This window comes from Schistocerca cancellata, chromosome 9, assembly GCF_023864275.1.
Source record: "Schistocerca cancellata isolate TAMUIC-IGC-003103 chromosome 9, iqSchCanc2.1, whole genome shotgun sequence".
Lineage (NCBI taxonomy): Eukaryota > Metazoa > Arthropoda > Insecta > Orthoptera > Acrididae > Schistocerca > Schistocerca cancellata.
The window spans coordinates 434,355,398-434,369,197 of NC_064634.1; the positions used below are offsets into that span (position 1 = coordinate 434,355,398).

The 13,800-nt window shown below is 44.3% G+C and overlaps 1 protein-coding gene across 1 annotated transcript in view; it reads left to right on the top strand.

Annotated features, from left to right (window-relative positions):
* The window catches only part of LOC126101068 (synaptotagmin-7-like), a 349,607-nt gene that overhangs the window by 119,228 nt on the left and 216,579 nt on the right, over positions 1-13,800 (top strand). Inside the window, exon 2 of the mRNA XM_049911742.1 lies at positions 8,847-8,987. Within this exon, the coding sequence (XP_049767699.1) occupies positions 8,847-8,987 (141 nt within the window). The remainder of the gene's footprint in view (positions 1-8,846; positions 8,988-13,800) is intronic.

Consider the following 13,800-nt stretch of genomic DNA (forward strand, 5'->3'; position numbering starts at 1 on the left):
GGTAACACGACATAGAAGTGGTATAATTTAACGCGAATTTAAAGCTTGTTCTAAATCTGAAACAGCTCCGTCTGATATGGGAGCTTTTGACCCGAATGTGGGACTGCTTGGTACGCGTTTTTCACGGGCCCCTGTCACGGACTAATCCCGCATGGTTGTGATCATTATTGCTTCGATAACCAAAGTTTGAATTGATGTTGTTGTGTCAGTCTTGAAGAAATATATGTCATTTTTCCGAGATGTGTACCTTGCACTCCTTTCAGTGCCTTTGTACGGAGCATGTATGTTAACCACTTTCCTTATCCGCACGATACCCTTCTTGAACAGCAACATGTGCGCCAATACCTGTCTGCAAAGAACTAAATTTGTTTCCTGCAAGGTGAATGTGGATGTTGATGTGGAGTGTGTGACATGCGTATGATACATGGATGTTACTATAGAGAGAGACTAGCATATGTCTGTGCTTGTATCAAAATGAGCTCATTTTTTCCTTTCAACAATGTCTGTTTTTTCTCTTTTCTGTTTTCTTCCGACTCAACTGTTTCTTCGAACATACGGGTACGTTCTTTTTTGGTACACCATCTTCTTTTTTCATCTTCTTTGATGCATGACTAAGTGAATGTATTTTAATGTTCATTTTTCCTGAATTTTACTGCTTGTACTTCTAGCATGGCACTGCATGAAAAGAAATGATACGTGTTTGTACATATCCAAGTAGGTGGCAATATAAACACGGTACACAGAATTACAATATGTTAGCATATCAATGTTTAGCCGTTACTCTACGGTGAATTAATTTGCAGTTATAAGCAGTAGTTATTTCTGTGTATTCAGCGAGAAGTTTCTTTATTCATGTCTGCCGTAGCGTTCATCATACTGTATGTTAACGAGAATATTTGTAACTTCATAGAAGTACTGAGTAAAACTGAGGCTAAATAAAGTAGTTCTCATTTTGGCGTTTTCGCTGCTTGTTAGTTTAACAGGGCACATTCACTACTAGGTAAAAGAAATCCAAGAGAGATAATCCCACTTTGTTGTTGAAGTTAATGAAAATTAGCAAACTCTTTGTATGTATTGACATCCCTAGTAACTATACTTGTGCTTTGATCACAACAAACCACAAATGAATGTCTTTATGTGTGATGTGCAGAGCTTATATTTTGCCAGTATTAACCTAACACTAGCAAGTTAAAGTGAACACTTGCGCTATCGACCTATGAATTATTTGTTGTGTGTAATTGTTTAGAGACAAAACAATCAAATATCCTTCCTCTGTAATGAAGCATTTTCATATGCTGAGGCGTGTGCCATAGTAAATGAAATTTAAAAAAATCTTCTAGAGCAAATATGTATAAGATAATTTTAAGCGGTTACGTTATATACGAAGCAAATTTTAATTAATACGAATTTGGGTCACTAGGCTGTGTATTTCTTTAATTCAAAGCCCTTCAACGCTCCGTATTTCAGTTTTATAGAACCTATAGGCGTTTCAGAATAATAAATGTTTACACTCTTCATACAAGGTCACGTGTGTTCACGTTTGCCTGGGTGACACCTTTGGAATTAGCTACTGAAGCAAGACAACAAGATGCTTCGATGAATTTATACGGTAGCGTGTGGTAGACGCACAGCTTCAGCGACTACAAGCAAACGAAGCCATGCGAATCTCGAAGGAGGCACTCAATACGAGCTCTACTCACGACCATAGATTGCGTCTACATTCTTGACAATCATGTGATACAAACCGATCGTGGATGACAATTGAAATGACCATTCCATTTTTGTACAGACTGTTACGATTTCATTCAAAACATTTCGGTATCTGCGATTTATGAATTACACGACTTACATAAGTGTGGTGGAGATCATGTAGATGGTACGAGGCTGACCTTGAAAGAACAGTAACTAGTCACTTGAATGCAGGTTGGCTAACTAGGGGCCATGTGTTTTGAATACAACGTCACACAGCTAATCTCACAAACAGAGCACTATAACTTTTTGTTGGCAGTTAATTTCCTTCTTTTGTGTATGCACGAAAGAAACGACCAAGATTATTAAAGAGTGTGGGTAGGACCATTGCTCTCTTTTCGTGCAGCTGTACTGAAATGACCGCCGTCTCTCGTAAAATGTTACTCAATTTTCCACTGAGCTGTGTCCCAAATAAGCGAAGTTGAGCGCGCCTTCAACAAAACAGTCCGCCCGGCACAGATAGCGCGAGGAATTCATTTCCTGTTTACCCCATCTCCGGAGTGTAAAAGGGCGTAAGTTAATTTCCAGGGACAAGAGCCACAGAAATATTGACGCAAACTCGGAGCCTTTATTCGAAAATAAATTCGTAGTTGCTGTAAATTGAGAGACGTGCCTCTCCGTGAGAAGTTTGTGAAAGACACCTTCCGTCTGACACAATTTCCCTTAGCCGTCGGGAAGACACCTCACCGTCTGCTCGACATTATTGCGTGATTACCAACTGAAAAAAAGTGATATTCGCAACAACTGCCTGGCTACGTTCGGCGAAGTTGTTCACAAATTAAAAGAGACAATTACAAAGGATGTAAAATTGTCTTCTTTTTCCTTGCCTTGCTCTCGGCTACCTCGTGGCTTGTTTGCCAAGTGGCTGACTGCCGGACTACAAATAGACAGCTCGAGGGTTCGATGCTTATAATATCCTTAGTTTCTTTGCTGACGTTGATTCTTTCATCACAACTGGCAATGCTGTACTAATGTGGAATATGCCAACTTGTGATCTTCGTCAGATGCCGCTCTAGATTGGGCATCCTCTATACAGAGTGTTACCAAAAGGTACGGCCAAACTTTCAGGAAACATTCCTCACACACAAACAAAGAAAATATGTTATGTGGACATGTGTCCGGAAACGCTTACTTTCCATGTTAGAGCTCATTTTATTACTTCTCTTCAAATCACATTCATCATGGAATGGAAACACACAGCAACAGAACGCACCAGCGTGACTTCAAACACTTTGTTACAGGAAATGTTCAAAATGTCCTCCGTTAGCGAGTATACATGCATCCACCCTCCGTCGCATGGAATCCCAGATGCGCTGATGCAGCTCTGGAGAATGGCGTATTGTATCACAGCCGTCCACAATACGAGCACGAAGAGTCTCTACATTTGGTACCGGGGTTGCGTAGACAAGAGCTTTCAAATGCCCCCATAAATGAAAGTGAAGAAGATTGAGGTAAGGAGAGCGTGGAGGCCATGGAATTGGTCCGCCTCTACCAATCCATCGGTCAGCGAATCTGTTATTGAGAAGCGTACGAACACTTCGACTGAAATGTGCAGGAGCTCTATCGTGCATGAACCACATGTTGTATCGTACTTGAAAAGGCACATGTTCCAGCAGCACAGGTAGAGTATCCCGTATGAAATAATGATAATGTGCTCCATTGAGCGTAGGTGGAAGAACATGGGGCCCAATCAAGACATCACCAACAATGCCTGCCCAAACGTTCACAGAAAATCTGTGATGATGACGTGATTGCACTATTGCGTGCGAATTCTCGTCAGCCCACACATGTTGATTGTGAAAATTTACAATTTGATCACTTTGGAATGAAGCCTCATCCGTAAAGAGAACATTTGCACTGAAATGAGGATTGACACATTGTTGGATGAACCATTTGCAGAAGTGTACCCGTGGATGCCAATCAGCTGCTGATAGTGCCTGCACGCGCTGCACATGGTACGGAAACAACTGGTTCTCCCGTAGCACTCTCCAGACAGTGACGTGGTCAACGTTACCTTGTACAGCAGCAACTTCTCTGACGCTGACATTATGGTTATCGTCAACTGCACGAAGAATTGCATCGTTCATTGCAGGTGTCCTCGTCGTTCTAGGTCTTCCCCGGTCATAGGCTAGAATGTTACGTCCTCCCTAAGACGCCGATCAATTGCTTCGAACGTCTTCCTGTCGGGACACCTTCGTTCTGGAAATCTGTCTCGAAACAAACGTACCGCGCCACGGCTATTGCCCCGTGCTAATCCATACATCAAATGGGCATCTGCCAACTCCGCATTTGTAAACATTGCATTGACTCCAAAACCACGTTCGTGATGAACACTAACCTGTTGATGCTACGTACTGATGTGCTTGATGGTAGTACTGTAGAGCAATGAGTCGCATGTCAACACAAGCACGGAAGTCAACATTACCTTCCTTCAATTGGGCCAACTGGCGGTGAATCGAGAAAGTACAGTACATACTGACGAAACTAAAATGAGCTCTAACATGGAAATTAAGCGTTTCCGGAGACATGTCCACATAACATCTTTTCTTTATTTGTTTGTGAGGAATGTTTCCTGAAAGTTTGACCGTACCTTTTTGTAACACACTGTATATATGGTAGGCTACGTCACCTGAAAGAGCTGGAAAACGTAATGGTATACCATTACAATCAGGAGTATGCGTAGTAAAACACTCGTGTATTCAGACCAGAGTTTGGGCTGAGAGCTGCTTACGGGAGAGACACAGCCATTCTTACCGTGCATTATCGTGACGGGGATAGACTGTGAATTTTAGAACAGCGGACCCGTAAATCTACTACACTTCTAATTGAACGAACTGTGCTGCTCTAATCTTACAAAACATTTGTTTAATCACACACTTACAACTGATTACACGGTAATACGCAAGTGTGGTACATAAGCCATTCAATACTGGCTTAAGTAACCAGAGGATAGATGCGGGCGCCTGTCGCTATGATCTATTTGTTCCAAGAACTGCATGTCTAATACCATACTAATACACACTATTGTTTGTGAAAATTGCATTACGACGAACGAAACATGCGACCGTAATGAAATTTATTCCACATATTAGGGACTTGACAGCACGCAAACGGTTAGAGTTACAGAACTACACTCGCACTTTGACCGTGATAATTCAGCACGGCGTGAAATCGCGAAGTGCTACAATCAGAGAATTTAGACGTCGTGGCATGGACTCCAAAAGGGCCTGGATTTGCTTCTGGGGAAAACAGTGCCACCTGGTTTGCAGGCCCATCCACTTAGCATTGAGATTGGGTGCAGGAGAACCAAACGAATAAGTTGCCGACGACCATATCCGAGACATGTTCCACGGGCAACATGTCAGGAGTGTTTGCAGGCCAGGGAAGCAATGGTACCCAACTCTCTTCGCACATTATTCGACACTCGTGGCTGGGCGTTGTCGTGCTGAAATGCGGCTTAAGGGACGCCTTAAGGAGCGGCAGTGCTTCGGACTCCAAAAGAGATCTTTCTATACTTTGCGCAACACACTTAAAGGATCACTGTTCCGAAATCCTGTAATGGTCACTCTTTACAGCTTAGAAGTCTGACATTTGGGTCAAATGAGCCTACAACTGTCCTCCTCCTCAATGGTGCAAAAGCGCGTCGCCTATGGGTAGTTCACAATCTTTCGACGAAATTTTAATGTGATCGGAAGTAGTAAAGGTTTTTACATCCATCATGTTCGTGCCTTACTGTAGCTAGATCTCAGGGGGCGGCGACATTGACAGGGGTGTGAAGTAAACGGGGAAGTGTCCCTCTTAGATCCCCGAGTTCGGCAACCCCTTGGTGCGGTCCAGACTGCAGTGAGCATCTGAAAGCCGTGACTGGCATGTTGAATGGCAAAATGTAGTGTCCTCCGTGAACGTGCACTTCAGTTATGGTAGAGGTTGGTGTTAGATGCCACTCTGGTGAACGCATTTGTGCAGGCTGCGTTGTTGAGTGGCATAGCAGTCAAATCCAGAGTATGATGAAAATATATCTGTACGGAGACAGCCAGTCGCAGGATCAGTGGGTGCCGGCGCGACTGACATCCCCTTTGACATCCATTAGTTTTCGCATGTTATCAGCAACCTGTAACTCAGCAACACAGCTCCACTCCGATTATCGCTTCCAAATGGTTGACTTGTCACGGAGCCTAGTCAGTGACTCACTGTCTCTGAACAAGTACATTTTGATTGCGCTTAATACAGCGACGTGGGTTATTCCTGAGACTGGGGAGTCTTAGAGAAACCCTTCGCTGGTATTCTTTTCTTGTCGCACTCAATCCGCAACCCCCAAATCATGCCACAAGAGCGCGACTAATAGGAAAGATGAAAAATCGTAAATACCCTTTACTGTTTCCAATGACACAAATTTCGTCGAATGGTTTTGAACCGCTCCCAGCAGTTGCACCCTGCATACCAGGACACAAAAAACAGTCGCATAGCACTCCACACGGGTGCAATCACTTTCAAATGGCTCTGAGCACTAAGGGACTTAACATCTGAGGTCACGAGTCCCCTAGACTTAGAACTACTTAAACCTAACTAACCTAAGGACATCACATACATCCATGCCCGAGGCAGGATTGAAACCAGTGACCGTAGCAGCACCGCGATTCCGGACTGAAGCGCCTAGAACCGCTCGGTCACAACGGCCGGCGCAATCACTTTCAATGGGGCCGCAGGCTCGTGATGTCCTTAGAGGAGACTTGAATTTCCCGGGGGGTGTCAGCAGTGCGGAAGGTTGTGGAGAACGCCAGTAATTTATCACTGCATTGCTAAGTGCCCTTTAACTTACACGTGAAGGAAAGGAGTAGCTTCAGTGACCCTCTTAATGCAATCCCGGGAGGCATTTTTGTCGATACTGGGTTGCAGCATGTCTGAAATATTTTCCTCAGCCAACTATAAGAAAACTACGTGATTTCATAGCTGGGAGTCGTGGTTCTAACCTCCTTTGCAGACGTGTCAAAAGAAGGGGTGAAATGTGGGTAAGAGTGGGTCTGACAACGTTCCTATAGCGTGCACCGTGTCATAGGGCAGATGTGCGGTGAAATTATGTGCCAATGTGACTTAATTAACCCACTTTATACCCTGCATGAGATGATCTCTCGCCTTTATTTCGTATTTGTCGACACCTTGCTGTTTCAAGAGTTTACTAGCTCGAGGGTAATCTCAAAGGGTGTCACGCTATTACATTTCACAGATGTTTGTAGGCTCGTTTCAACCAAATTTCTACCGCCCCCAACAGCTGAATGGTCAGCGTGACGGATTTTCAGTCCTCTGGGGCCGGGTTCGATTCCCGGCTGGGTCAGGGAATTTTCTCCGCCAAGGGACTGGGTGTTGTGCTGTCCTCACCATCACCCTCATCGACTGCAGGTCGCCGAAGTGGCGTCAAATTGGAAGACCGGCACCTGGCAAACGGTGTGCCCGACGGGGAGCCCTAGCCATACGAATAAATAAATAAAACCAAATTTCAAACTTTTGCGTCGCAATGGGAGGCAATTACGTGGTTTCGAAAAAGTGACCCTTCATTATTGACGCAGTAGGCGAAATACTATGCTAAAGCTAATGGCGCCGCAAACCATCACGCTATGAATTTGTCTGCTATGCAACTCAACAACGCAGTGTGCGCAAATGCGTTCACCACAGTAGCGTCTAACACCAGCCCCTGACATCACTGAAACGCAAGTTCATGCAAGACACTACATTTTGCCACTCAACGTGCCAGCGACGGCATTCACATGCTCACTGCAGTCTGAGGTGTTGTTGTTCCGTGGTCAACGGATTCTGGCACAGTGAAATGCTGCCACTAGTCCGACCCTAAGCAGACGACGTCGTACCGTCGAAGTAGACATGTAAGCTATCACTGTGGACGATACTGTTCTGCGGCCATAAACATAAGATGGTGGACACCCCGCACTTCGGTCTCATGTGTGGTCTTTTACGCACTCGTCACTGTGTGCGACCCTCTTCCACCCACTGATTCCACACATGCATTAGTGTCGAAGTAGCGTGCCCAGTACGAACCGAAATGTCACGGTACAGCAAACCCATTTGCAGAAGACCAGACATCCTGTCCGGTTCGGATTCATTCGCATGTTAATATTGAGCGCTTTGACGTCGACAAGTTATACCGGTACTTTCTTACTCGTTTACACTTCGTTTGATGGCTCTGCACCTACTGCGTCGTTCATACATGTCCGGTCCCACAAAAGAGGGTGGTGTTACACCTACTTTCACGCCGTCCATCTGAGATGGTAGTCATTGTTTACACCAGTTCTCCAATATTGGAGTGATTCAGCACATATCGTCTTGGTGTTGCAATTTTCACAAACAGTATGAGGCTGTGATTCGCCTGCAAATTAAGAGTGCTTACAGTAGGCTAGCGTAGATTAGAAGCATGTGTAGAGTAAAATTCTTTCAAAATTTATACCTTTTGTGGGCCAGTAGTTTGACATTAACAATGTATACATTTTAACAATGCTTTATAATTGTCATTTATTTCTTCCTAATATGTACGGATGTAAATCGTTGCAGTTTCTCATCGTCCTCAGTATGGCAGAGTTATTCATGCCCTTGGGTTTGGTCACCTTGATACTGAAAATATACTAAACGGTGGCGTCAGTTTCGGGCAGTTTAACAGATCAGAAAGCTTAAAGTAACTTTTACAATCGATTTGCAGGAGAGCTGTGCAGGTACATTCTTTCTGCATCTAGACCAAGTTGTAGCACTAAAGAATCAGTACCGGAGCTAAGTAGAAATTTTAAGGGCGTGAGTTAACCTTAATATGTCTTACTTTAACAGGGGTAACAAGATATTTCACGGGATGGCTCTGCCGTATAACTCAATGATCGTGGTTGGAGGGTGGTACGGGTCGTAAGGCGTCATGAAACACTGTAGGACCGAGGGCTGGTGGTAGCTTGACGGCGTAATCGAGACTGGGTGTGCTATGAAACGCCCATTCCGACAATCTGGGGTTATCTCCCTCGCGGTCGTTGCCTGCGGCCATAACCCAGGGGCGAGTCCTGCCTGTTGGCCTCTTGCAGTCGGCTAATACTCGTCTCTTGGTCCCGCAGATGGCCTTCCTGCAGAACCGGTCTATTTCGCTGGTGGACATGTACATTGACAACTCGGAGCCGTCGGAGAACGTCGGCCAGATACACTTCAGCCTGGAGTACGACTTCCAGAACACCACGCTCATTCTCAGGATCCTAACGGTAAGTAGTATCTGCTGTTTGTAGTTCTGTAGTTTGTAGCTCTTCGTCAGCGGCTTGCACAGCCCTGAACGTGTCAACTTCCCGGTCCTGTTAATGTTGTGGCATTTCGTCGCAAGGGATCCCGTAAAGGACTTAGGAGCCCCGTCAGAAACAGCCAGCGATTCGGCAGGTGTTTGGTTGACTCCTATTACATATCGTGAAAGAAACATGTAATACTGATTCCCCTGCAACATGTCAAAGGTCCAACAAGCATTCTATTGGAAATGTTCACAGCTGCCTCGAAATTTGAACTGTGCACGCAAATGGTTACGAGTGCACTGAAATACTGCTAGATGAAGTCTCTTGGTCGTTTACAATCCACCCAAGAGTGTACGTATGTTATGACTTCCGTCTAATGCCTTGAAAATACCCCACTGTTCAGAAAATTTTTACCCACGTACGAACAACACGAGGAGCTACTTTTAATGAATTATAAGATAGCAAACTTTTGTCACACAACGGAATTTCAACACTTGTTTAAGTAATGCAACTTATAAGTATAAATGCACCTCTTAGAGTAAATAAGATGAGTTCAATGGATATGTGATAATATTTCTTATGCCTAATACCAATCAATAAGGAGAATGAATCACTTTAGTACAAAGTTTCTATATATTCATGACTGCACCACGGGTCTTGGAGTTCTGTGCATCTCAATACTTGATTTGGTTGGTTGAGAAATTACATGTAGGACAAGGAAATATACTGATTTATGAACGCAGTTTGTATGAGTGTTAATTCTGCTGAAACCAGATCACTTGCATGAAGTTGTACTCACACAGCCACTAACCGAGCACATGTGGACTTCAGTAAGAAAATTCGTAAAATTGAAAAAGTGAGCTGGGGAGGAAAGTAATTCGCGACAGATCTCAAACTAATTTCAATTATTATTCAAAATATAGACGAAAATTTATGGACAGCAGATACAAAGGTTCTCAACTGAACCAAGTAGATTTACGATATCACACATTCACGAAGAGCAGGAACTCAACCCTATGCATTTTATAGTATCCAAAATCCTATTTCGTGAGAGAAAAGGTGACGTGAAAATCGATATACTCGTATGTCCTAGCATACCTTGATAAAACACGTTTCTCTTGAATCTGTGTGGTATGTTGCTGCGAGTTGAGAGCTTTGATTAGTTGTTCGTGAGTATATTTCCACTGTCGTGCTACCTGCAGTTTTTGGACTGAGATTTCTTACCTAGAAGTTTTTCTTCAAGGTTGAAAACACAGTTCCAGAAACACTAAAAATGATGAAGCCAGGTTTTGGTGTCATTAATATAGGTCAAATAGGTTTACGACTGTTATAAGTGTTTCCAAAATTGGGAAACATGATGTTAATGATGACCACCATCCGGGTTGGATTCGATGTGGAAGACCTCAGGAACTGTGGAACAGGACTCAGTAAGATCGTGTACAAATCATCCAAGACCTCATCAATCCCTTGGTAATAAGTTGTGGTAAATGTGAACGTATTCCGTCAGACGCGAAGCTGTCACAATTGTTTCGAGACGGTCAGAAGGAACATGGCGTAGAAGTCTGCAGGAAAGTTAAACAACAGTTCCAAGACGATCTTCCTTCCAAAGACTGTCGCTAGTGATGAAAATTTGGCTTGTGGCTATCACCTTCAGCCTAAGCTGCAATTGTCGCAGTTGATGACTTCTTTTTCACCTCATCAGAAACAGCTCGACAAGACTTCCGTACAAAGGTTGATCTGGTTACTCTTTCTTTTTTTTAATTGCTGAATTTCTTCATACAAAGATCGTCCTGGCCCGCATCTCGTGGTCGTGCGGTAGCGTTCTCGCTTCCCACGCCCGGGTTCCCGGGTTCGATTCCCGGCGGGGTCAGGGATTTTCTCTGCCTCGTGATGGCTGGGTGTTGTGTGCTGTCCTTAGGTTAGTTAGGTTTAAGTAGTTCTAAGTTCTAGGGGACTTATGACCACAGCAGTTGAGTCCCATAGTGCTCAGAGCCATTTGAACCAAAGATCGTCCTGGTCAGGCGGTCATTGAAGAGTTCTATTACGATTCTCTAAAATGTGAGGAAGGAACGTCCACAGACGTGGCATACAAACGTCTGGGTACCCCACTGTGACAATGAGCAACCTCATTTGGCCTGCAATACTTATAACCATTAGACCAGAAACAAAATGACTTGTTCGCTGCCGCGCGGGATTAGCCGAGCGGTCTAAGGGCGCTGCAGTCATGGACTGTGCGGCTGGTCCCGGCGGAGGTTCGAGTCCTCCCTCGGGCATGGGTGTGTGTGTTTCTCCTTAGGATAATTTAGGTTCAGTAGTGTGTAAGCTTAGGCACTGATGACCTTAGCAGTTAAGTCCCATAAGATTTCACACATATTTGAACATTTTTACTTTTTTTAACTTGTTCGCTACTCACATTAGTTCTGTGTGACGTTTTCCTCTTTCTCCAAGCTGAAAACTTTTTGTAAAGGACGAAGATTTGATTCTGTGCTGGACATTCGATCGGACTAGTTGAGAATACTGACACGTTAACGAAGGCAAACTTCGGGGATCCTATTCAGAAGTATAGGAAACGTTGAGACTGGTGTATACGATCCCAAAGAGAACATTGCGTCTCTGATGGTGCAGAATAAGCTCTATGTAAGGCGTAACTATTTCATTTAACAAATTACGGTATCTTCTGACTACCTCTAGTAGATTAATTGCTTCAAGTAGCAAATCCTCAAGAAAATAAATGTTAGGGAATCATGACTGGAGAGCAAGGGACTCAAAGCCTTTGAGAACAACATATACATTAAGGTAATTTCGGACAACTAAGGTAAAATGGGATGGCGTCGAACCTTACTGGAGAAAAGCTGAGTTATTAATTCCTTCTTGAACCACCAGTCGACCCAGAAATATTTCGAACATACGACGTATATGTCATCGACGAGCATTTTCTCAGTGAAAATACGGAGTCTATAAAAGTCAATACTTTTCGTCATCAACCCCACATTCACATTTGGGGGTGTCTCCTTGACACCGTTGCAGTATGTGAGTTTTGTTATTTTGCCTGGAACAGCAGATACTTTTATTACACACGGCCGCAGGTGTGGAGTGTTGCATTATCACTGAACAGTACACGTACAACGAGAATCTCATTATACTGAACCCGTAATAGAAATCATAGATTGTCGAGTTGCACAGTCCTCAGATTCAGATTGTGCAGAATCTGGAAGTAGCACGTACGTTTCGTCAATGTACATCGCAAGGTTTTCAAAACTGTTGGGCTGTGAACTACCCACATAACGACTCATTCTCCTGATGGATGGCAGAGGGGCTACGTGCAACAGCATCCACTTTGCGTCCCACCCTTTCCTGATTTATGGACTCCCAGAACGTTCCTCTTAATCAGCACTACCTACATGTTTCAATTTGTTAACCACATTTTTGATTGCCGAACATTCGGACGGTTTATGTGCTTACATGTGAAATCCTCCCACGTATGTCTCTGTGCGTGTGTGTGTGTGTGTGTGTGTGTGTGTGTGTGTGTGTGTGTGTGTGTGTGTGTGCGTGCGTGTGTGTGACGTGTGTCACCCTAGGCGAACGGCTACAACCAACAGCGGATAGTTCAAATGGTTCAAATGGTTCTGAGCACTATGGGACTTAACTTCTGAGGTCATCAGTCCCCTAGAACATAGAACTACTTTAACTTAAGTAACCTAAGGACATCACACACATCCACGCCCGAGGAAGGATTCGAACCTGCGACCGTAGCAGTCGCGCGGTTCCAGACTGTAGCTTCTAGAACCGTTCGGCCACTCAGGCGCGGATGGTTCTTCCGTTGTGAGAATTCTGTCGTACAACCTACAACAAAACTGATAATATCACAGAAATGGTGTTACCTTGCTAAAATCTAGAACGTTCCTCCAGTTTAACGTATACTGGAAGAATGAACATGTAGCAAACTTAATTACACCTTAGAGAAAAACAAACTGGTACACTTGCCTAATATCATGTAAGGCCCCCAGAAGCACACAGGAGTGCTGCATCACGACGTAGCATGGACTCGACTAATGTTTTAAGTAATTTTGGAGGGAACTGACACCATGAATCCTGTAGGGCAGTCCATAAAACCGTAAGAGCACGAAGGGGTGGAGATCTCTTTTGCACAGCAAGTTGCAGAGCATCCAAGATATGCTCAATAATGTTCATGTCTGGGAAGTTTGGTGGCCAGCGGAAGTGTTTCAACTCAGAACAGTGTTACTGGAGCCACTCCGTAGCAATTCTGGATGTGTGGGGTGTCGTATTGTCCTACAGGAATTTGCCAAGTCCGTTGGAATGCACATTGGACATGAATGTATGCGGGTGATCAGAAAGGATGCTTACGTATGTGTCACCTGTCAGGGTCGTATCTAGACATATCAGGGTCCCAAATCAATCCAACTGCACACGCTCAACACCATTACTGAGCGTCTACCATCCTGAAGCGTCCTCTGCAACCATGCAGGGTCCCTGGGTTCATGAGGTTGTCTCCATAGCCGCACATGTCCATACGCTCGATAAAATTTGAAACTAAACTCGTGCGACCAGGCAACTTGTTTCCAGTCATCAAGAGTCCAATGTCGGTATTGATGGGCCCAGTCGAGGCGTAAACCTTTTTGTCGTGCAATGATCAAGGGTACACGAGTGAGCCTTCGGCTCCAAAACCCGATATTGAAACTGTTTCGACGAATGGTTCGCACACTGACATATATTTATGGCACAGCATTGAAATCTGCAGCAAGTTGCGGAACGGTTGCGCTTTTATCACGTTGAA